This window comes from Barbus barbus (genome assembly GCF_936440315.1).
Source record: "Barbus barbus genome assembly, chromosome: 4".
Classification (NCBI taxonomy): Eukaryota; Metazoa; Chordata; class Actinopteri; order Cypriniformes; family Cyprinidae; genus Barbus; species Barbus barbus.
Window position 1 is genome coordinate 33899406 of NC_136732.1, and position 8732 is coordinate 33908137.

An 8732-nucleotide genomic window follows, 5' to 3' on the forward strand; every position below is an offset into this window, starting at 1 on the left:
TCATTCAAAATCCAACAAGGTTTATCGGTTATCGTTAAAAATGAAATTCCCTATGGAGAAAGCGAACAGTATTTTCTGGAACCCGATTGCTGCTCTCAAAGACAAAATCAAAGGCTGGTCCTATACCAATATACATGACCAGCGTGCTATAAATCTTACATCATCATCGTCGTCGTCGCTGTCGTCATCGGAGGATGATCCGTCATCAGATTCCTTCTCTTCATCATCATCGTCGTCATCGTCTTCATCCTCTTCCTCATCCTTTGAACAAAGTCACAATTTATACAGAACAATCAATAATTAGGCCTACATGCTGCTAAAAATGTACATGGTGGCCGATAAACGTAGAGTGATTTAAGACTATGTATGATCAAACTCACCGATTGTTTGGCCTTGGGTTTCACTTTAGCAGCGGTGCCACCTGGTTTTGATGTGCTCCTCCGTTTCTGCAGAAAATTTTAAGAGAAAACATTAAACAGACAGAACTGCAGGCAGGGGGTGTTACAGAAGAACCACATTTTCGGAAATTAAATATTTTTAAATGATTAAATATTACCCTTTTAAATAAAAAATATAAACACTGATTTGAGCAACATAAAAAAAAAAAAAAAATCTTATGGCAAATAATTCAAGTCCATTTTAAAAAGTTAGACTACAATACTGAGTAGATCCAAATTTATGACTCACCAGAGAATTATATTCTATATAAGTAGTTTTCTCTTGTGATGATAAACTCTGTGAAGCAGAAAAAATATTATATTACTGTTGTAATATATTAGATCTTCATATTAAGCTATTTGTGCTAGTGTTGAGTAGGTTAAATAACAAAGACATGTACCGCAAGCCACTGCTCGAGAAGCACTTTGTACTGCCTCTGCTTCTCTTCTGCCAGCCTTTTGTAACGGTCCTTCTCTTTCTGAGGGAGCCGCTGCCAGCGGCCTCCGATTTCACCCATGCGCTCTTTCATGGGAAGATGATTCAGCTCACCGTTCGACAGCATCTCCTGAGAGAACTTCTGATAACCGTTCCTGAAGTCACAGGTGAGGAGAGCATGAGTAAAAACAGTGGGATGGTTAAGACAAGCGGGCTGCCTAAAACACACCAACAGCTTTTTCCTTGTTGACGTTTAAGAATTGTAGATAACCAACACACACAGAACAAACTTACGAGGGTGGTTTCTTAGGTTCACCATCAAATTTCATTTTCTTCCCAGGGGTGATGACTTGGGGAGGCGCTCGCATCTCGCTCAGCTCTCTCTGCACAAGACAGAAGATTAAAAAGGGTATGAAATCTTGCACACACACACAAAGTCGGGAAGAAAAAAAAAACAAAGCAGACATATAATCAGTTACTTTATTCAAGGCAGTTTGATTTTAATGCCACAAAATGTTTGGATATGTCTGGACTCACTTCATATCTCTTCTGGTCCTCTGCTGCTTTCTTGATCCACATGATCTTTTCTTTCTTCTCCATGGTGTTCCAGGTGGCCTCCATGGCCTTTTGAGCTTTCGTTCGATCATTCTGAGAAAGCAAAGAAGAGGGAGAGATCAGTGGATCATCTATTATCTGATAGTGCTGGGCGGTATCGCAGTAAAAAAATAAATAAATAAATAAAAATAAAAAAGTACTGCCAACTGGTATATTCTCATTTGCACAGCCTTAAATAACTGCTTCATGTTGTCTTTTTTAAAAAGATTTCTATTCCAATTAAATGCTGTTCTTATTACTGTTTTTACTGTATTGTGACCTAATAAATGCTACTCTGGTGAGAATGAGAAAACACATTTAAACCGACCCAAGCTCTTTCCACTGAATTTCTTGCAATTATGATTCCATACCTTGAATCGGGCAAGATAGTCTCCAATGACGCTTTGTTGCCAGATATCCTGAGCTGTTTTGGGTGTTTCTGGTAGTTTCCCTTTGTCCTCTTTGCTCTGTTTTTCAGACTCTGCCTTCAGCGTCATCTCCAGGTTTTTATATTTTTCCTACAAGAAAGATTACAGAAGTTGAACACAATTTAATTGGCTAATACAGTAAGAGAAGGATCTTAACATCTCTGGGTCACTAAAGTGTCATGATTACCTTCTTCTTGTCAGAAAGCTCATTCCACATGCGGGCCAGTAGTCTGGTGAGCTCCATGTCAGAAAGATCAGGCCTTTCCTGGTGAAGTTTTGGGCGCTTCTCCTCAGAGAAAATAAACATTGCAGAGACAGGGGGCTTGGGCTTCTCTGTACTGGACTGTTGGGATAACAACGAGGAAAAGGAAATTAAGGAAGCGAAGGTTTAGTTACTAAAGCTCACTCAATCCTTTAAATTACCCAAAAATGACTAACAGGTGAACTGACCTTTGCTCTTGAGTTCTTCTTTTTGGAAGCAGGACTACTGCCTCCACATCCCCTTTTAAAGCTGCCCATCTTCTGTTCTGACAGTATTCTCTGCTGTTCCTCCTCTGAGATACTCTGGGATTCACAGAAAACATGTTTAAAATGCAAACTGAACAGAAATTTGTGCAAAAAAAAAGCACAGAGAGCAAGCGTCTGTTGTCAGAAGTATACTTACTAATAAGTAACGATTCATCTCAACTTCATATTCTTTCTTTATCTGTGTAGAGCAGAAATAAAATAAAATATTTCAAATGTATCCATGTTGATTTGTTTATGTTTAGAAGTGGCTGAACTGGTTACAAACAGAAGGAAGGATACAAAATAAAAGCAATGTGTTACAAACCTGCTCACAGCGCTTTTGGTAGGCATCTTTCTCGTTCTGTTTGAGGAGTTTCCAGCGCTGACTACACATGACCATACGCTCTGTACTGGGAACGTCTTTCATACTGGACATCAGCTCAGCACAGAACATAGAGTAACCATTACTGAAAGAGAGATGATGAAAAATTCACTTACTGTATATAAACTCATACAAAAAAAACTAAAGAAAAAACTGTTATAGTTACTAAAACGTCTTTTTATCACTTTTGGCAATTGAAAAAAATGTAATAAAATAAGCTGAAGTGCAACATTTGAAATACTAAAATTACTGAAACTGAAATAAATTAAAGCTAAATATAAAATTATAAATAAATAAAAAACACAAAAATTACTAATACTTCATTAGAAAAAAAGAAATCATATTTCGCAGAAAAAAAGAAAACAAAACCTATTATCAGGTAAACTTACGAAGGCGGTTTGTCTGGCCGCCCATCAAACTTGTCTTTGAGCTGTCTCTCTGCTTTGGTCAGAGTGGACTTGACGATGTCCCCCTCTGTCATGTTCATCTCCGGGTGCTGCTGGATAAACTCGCGCATCTTTTCCTAAACAACGACGAGAAAGATCAAAGGTTATAAAGCAGCACGCTACTGCAGGCAAATATGCCATGTAAAATGCTAATGTTTTTACCTCATACAATTTCTTCTGCTCCAAAGACTTTGTGATCCACTTTATCCTCTTCTTGTCTGAGAGCTGTGGCCACTGCTTGGCAACACTCTCCTTGATGTCTTTGGCAGTCGCCTAGAGAGGTTAAAACAAGTGTTTTAAGGCATTCATGTGTATGAAGAAGACAGCATCATTATTTATTAGTGTGTGTGTGTGTGTGGAGCGTACATCTGGGTGTGCTTTGAGAAAGGCCTTCTTCTCATGGCAGTACCACAGTTGCTGGGGTGTCTTGGGCTTCTCTGGAACATTAGACTTCTTGTTAACATTCTCTAGAAGGTCGGGATGGTCTTGCCTGTTAAGAAACAAACAAACTCTTTAAGAAAAGCCATGACTTAAAAATGGAAATGTGATGGTAAAGTGTCAATAAGTCACTTACCTGAACTTCATCATGCTGAGCACGAAAGTCTCCTTTTCATTGAGAAAGTCTTTCACATATTTCTCCTGTTGACAAAAGGTTCAGTCATAAACAGGTCAGTCAAAACAATGCCTGCTTTGTCGACCGATCTAGAAAGGTACCACTCAAAACAATAGGTGACCCAGACCAAATAGAAAATATTTGCTTCTTTTCAAAGGGAAAAAGAGCAGCCACAGACTTGCAATCCACTGAACACCAGATGAATCCTAAACCTTTAGCCAATATACCATTACAGTATCCACATCATTTCCCATTTCCGTAAAAATCCATATCAATTCCTCTTTTATAGTGGTTCTTGAAAAATGTTTCAGACTACGTTTTAGTGACGTTTCTTTTTTTATTTTATTGCACTCACTTTTTTACGATCCGGGAGCTCCTTGTATTTTTTGGACAGGATTTTTGTGAGATCTAGGTTGCTCATCTCTGGATGTAGTTTAGCGTACTTGGCACGCTTCTCCATAAAGAAACGGAAATACGGTGTCAATGGCTTTTTGGGGAAGTCTGGGTGCTTCTGCAGAGGGGACAAATACACAAAGTTAGTATTTGCTACCGTTGCAAGTGACAGGAAAAACACCCATTTTTCATCCAAGCTTTCAGCATAGAGCCACAAAACGGTCTACCTTCAGCTTCTTTCCCTTGTATGGATTTTTGATGTAGTCCTGTGCATCCAGGATCAGCTCAGTAAGGGTGCGGAATTTGCGAATCTGAGTGAGGAACAGGAATTTTAGGGTGATAACTGCATAATCGTCCTATAACTTGTCACATACAATTTTTTTTTTTATCAAATATTTCAAATCCTAATATCTACTGACCAACAACTGACACATTTTTGATGCATGTTTCTCTAGTCATTACAACATATAATAGAAACCCATTGGTTACTGACTAGCGTACCTCACGTGAAACTTCCTGCCATTTCTGTTTGCACATCTCCCCAGAGTAAGAGTTGAAAGCCACTTTCTCCCAGTCCAAATGGGACTCGGACGTCTTGTACTTGGACAGATCTTTTTCCGGCAGGTTCCCCTTCATGGCATCCAACAGCTTAAACAGGTCATCCTGCTCCCAAACTGTAATAAAACATTATGGCAAAAATTATCACTGAGATCCAATGCACACATCTTCACGTAGATTAAGAAAAACGTACACGTTTGCATTTAACACAAAGGTTAAATACAGGTTCACATGCAGTGGGAAACATGGTTTATGCCAAGAGCAATTTGTTTTACAAGGCAATTATTGCCAGGAGTATGAACCTAATTATTCAAAGCAACTTGCTTTGCATTCAAGGTATACATTTTATCAGAAAATGCATCCTGTGGGAATCAAACAAATGATTTTGGCATTGCTCTACTGTTTGAGCCATCAATTCAACATATTTAGAACCCAAAATGCTCTTTTAAAAAATTTCCTATGAAAGCTATATCCATTACCATTGATGGCAAAAAATATAAATGCTAAACAATATTCATAAACAACTAAAACCCACCACGATTCATGTTTCTTACCGGGTTCTTTAGCAGTGGAGTCCATTTCTCCATTCATTGTCTGAAATCACTATCAAAAACAACAACAATCAAACAGATTAATTATATTAACGACTACAAAAATTGAAAATCATACTTTTATGGCTTTAACTCAGCTTTAAATTAAACATCAATTATTTTGCCTCAAATTACTGAAAAAAATGAATAGGCTACATCTTGTTTATATTGTAAAAAAAATCTTAATTTTTTTCATTTTCCTTAAGTTTAATGAGTACCGTGTAGGTGTTTTGTAAGCTAATGCCTCAAACAGGAATCTCTGCATGAAGAGTGGAATTAAAACCCAGCCCGACACATAATGGTTGATGTTCATTACACCGCCCCTAAACGTTTACGCTCCATCGTGAGACTGAGCCCATTGCTTGTGACGGTTTCAAATCTCAAATAACTCTGCAGTCGACACCAGCAAGAGCAGCCAATCCGTCTAATCTTCCATTCTGTCCACAGAACTAAGACTCGCAGCGGCTTCTCCTGCTCTCTGTGCGCTTTTCGAGGCGAAATTGGAGCATATTTTCGGCGGACGAGTGGATACTGGGAGGTACTACAGGAGGAGGAAGCAGCGTTTTGGGCGATAGGCAGATGGACCAGCTGACCACGGATCGGGATCTGCTTTCGGTCTGCGTCGAGAGGGGAAACACAGCCAGGGATCATCATGAGTGACTGCTACAGCATGCAGCACCAGTGTCAGCCTCCAACCCGACGGGGCGCGGGGCTTCGTTTCCGCCACGGACGTGTTCTGGGTCGCCCCCTTTGATGCATAGCGACTGTTTTAAAAACGCTTGAGTATGGAGGGCTAGTCATAATCTGATGTCTTTTAGCGAGCGAGTGCGTCGACTGAATTAGTCACAAAATGGCACGACTCTTGTTCCAGGGCGAGGCGCTGGATCATGTGTAATGGCGGCGCGCGAGCCAGCAGTGTCCAGCTCTAAAATACACCCTGGCTGAAGGGCATATTTACCACCATGAAATGTTACTAAATAAAGTGGGTGGCATGATGACCAGACCCAGTTTGAGCAGAATAGAGAGTTACTGCGATAGAAATGCTCAGGAAAACTATTTTGTGGATTTTAAGCGCATAAATGAACAAAAGCTTTGTAGCGGGACTCAAGTTCAGAGTAAAGAATACGTTTAAGTATTTATAAGGGTCACTTTAAAATTGATGTTTAAACGTAAGACCGTTTCCCATATCAAAACCTCACTAAATTACATAATCGGTGCTGTTTGATGTTTAAAACTCCGCTTTAATGATTTACCCAACTTTAATAATAAACTCAGCAACATTGTGTCCACACGGGGAAGTGCTACAAATAATAGCCTCAGAGATATCTAAAAATACGTTTAATGAGGGAAAAATGTTACACTGTTAAACCGACCTATGACTTGACCTACACCAGAGCTATCCGGCTATAACTAGCATTGAATCCCCCTAAAACCCTGGGGAAAGCCGAACCAACAGTCGTCAAAAATAACCCTAAAATGCTGTTAAAATCAAACCTTATTATACGTTGCTAAAAAGAGCTTGTATCGGGCGTCCAAACTGTCCTCTTACCGTGAAGAAATCCGGTGGTTTACCCCGAGTTTGGAGTAACGATGAATGCGGGGTGAGAACACGGTTTGAGCAGCCGTATGGCAGCAGGGTCTTCAGAGGCTTGAAAAACAAAAATGAAAGAAATATACGATTAATTTCACCGAATTCGCGGTGGTTGAAGCACAAGTATGACAAGCGAGATCCACTCGTTTAGAAATGAATCATTCTGGTCTCTAAACGTGTCGTTTTCTCCCAGTCATAATGGAAAAACGCAACAGCCGAGAGAGAGGACGCTTGACTGGCGTGACGACTGTTCTAGAGCCGCCATACTACCCTCCATGCGCTGCTGCCGCGAGCCTAATTCACCGACAGAAAGACGGCTCACAACTCACCCGGGTCGCTCCTCGAGCACAGATAACTCGAAAAAACTGCCAAATGTGATCGCGAACTTTGCTTTCACGGTAAGACGCAAGCGAAAACAAGCCCACACGGTGAGATAATCGAGCTCCCTGATGGCGAACCAGAGGCGGCTGATTCTTCCCTCCACGAGCCTCATGGAGTCCTGACTCGGAAATGAAGGCGACCGCGAGGGCTCCAAACACTATAAAGCGCGCTTAAAAACGAGGTCAGCGGCTCCTGGAGTTGTATTCGGAAATTAAACTGTGGTAGATCAATGTCGATGTTTTTCCCCGAGTCACAGGACGGGAAATTCGGGTAAGGCGACCTCGGAATGTACCGTGCCTTGCACCAAGTCAACGCGAATTTAAACGAGGCGGCTTTACAAAAACAAAGCGCACGAAGGTTCCAAAATCAGAATGTTTAGAATGTTTGCGTTACATTTAAGGTTTTGTTTTTTTCAAGGTTTGTTGGCAGGATGAGACGCTGGTTAGCTCTTACCTGTCGCCGCTTGTGTGTGGAACTGGTGCTGGAACAAGGGGAGGGTTGAATGTTAGCCAGCACTGCGCCGCCGGTCCAGGGCACGGGCGCTCCAGTCCCCGCAGAGCTGAGAGACTTCCCCCCGCCTCCATCTCTCTCGCTCTCCTTCCAGTCAGCGCGCAGCTCTCTCGATCCGCTCATTTCTCTTTCCAGAGACATCCGCATTTTCAATCTCTCCGCTGCTATAGCCGCTCGCATCACGGATGGATCGCCTGGGTTTCGCTTCCATTTGGATTATAAACTCGGCGCTGCCGAGGCGCCCTCAAACCTGCATGCGCCTGTAGCCTCTCGGGCTTGTTTTGAACGCATTTGTTTACTCTTGATGACCATGTGAAGTTTGAATAAATAGTGAATTTGATTGAATATGTTCCAGAGGGATTTCTGTTTTGATTTATGCTTTTTTTAATAAAAAAAGAAAAGCAGTTTTCTTGAATTTAGTCAAACTCCCAGCGTCCATGTGTGGTGTTAGGAGTGAACTACTGTTATGTACTTTAAACATCTTTTCGGTATTTTCAGTCTGACAGCTACATCTTTTTGTCACGTTAAATAATTAAACCCCACCTTGTCTGTTTGTGGGCGTCACCTGCGAGGTCCAATCAAGACGTTCAGATTTGGGGAAAACATGATTTTCCAATGAGCGCGTTGATTCGTTAAACATCAGAGCGGTGACGTGCGCATTCCATTGGAATGCCACAGTTCAACAGCGAGCGAGCGGCGAGCGCGCGTGCCTCCGGAAACAACACACAGGCCTGTGCTTCCCAAGCGTCTCTGTCTGTTATAGCACTACAGCCCTATCAGTACACCTGTACTGACACAATCAACCCGCTATGTATTTGAAATTATTTAGCACTGTCAATACAAATTATTCACCTAAACCGTATATA

At 41.3% G+C, this 8732-nt stretch overlaps 1 protein-coding gene across 4 annotated transcripts in view; it reads right to left on the reverse strand.

The window, feature by feature from the left end:
- Positions 1-8732, reverse strand: part of LOC306868757 (nucleolar transcription factor 1-like) — a 967110-nt gene that overhangs the window by 2231 nt on the left and 956147 nt on the right. The window contains exons 1-21 of one of the 4 annotated variants that reach the window (XM_079415090.1): positions 7810-8367; positions 6934-7032; positions 5349-5397; positions 4738-4910; positions 4464-4547; positions 4199-4354; positions 3805-3869; positions 3597-3720; positions 3393-3503; positions 3174-3307; positions 2728-2869; positions 2560-2601; positions 2346-2459; positions 2083-2238; positions 1839-1985; positions 1411-1521; positions 1168-1256; positions 839-1028; positions 688-735; positions 381-446; positions 160-261 (exon numbers count right to left, since the gene is read on the reverse strand). In XM_079415090.1, the coding sequence (XP_079271216.1) occupies positions 160-261; positions 381-446; positions 688-735; positions 839-1028; positions 1168-1256; positions 1411-1521; positions 1839-1985; positions 2083-2238; positions 2346-2459; positions 2560-2601; positions 2728-2869; positions 3174-3307; positions 3393-3503; positions 3597-3720; positions 3805-3869; positions 4199-4354; positions 4464-4547; positions 4738-4910; positions 5349-5385 (2091 nt within the window). In that variant the 5' untranslated portion in view covers positions 5386-5397; positions 6934-7032; positions 7810-8367. Of the gene's footprint in view, positions 1-159; positions 262-380; positions 447-687; positions 736-838; positions 1029-1167; positions 1257-1410; positions 1522-1838; positions 1986-2082; positions 2239-2345; positions 2460-2559; positions 2602-2727; positions 2870-3173; positions 3308-3392; positions 3504-3596; positions 3721-3804; positions 3870-4198; positions 4355-4463; positions 4548-4737; positions 4911-5348; positions 5478-6933; positions 7033-7304; positions 7687-7809; positions 8368-8732 lie in introns of those variants that run through there. The other 3 variants (XM_079415091.1, XM_079415092.1, XM_079415093.1) reach the window with 3 other exon arrangements.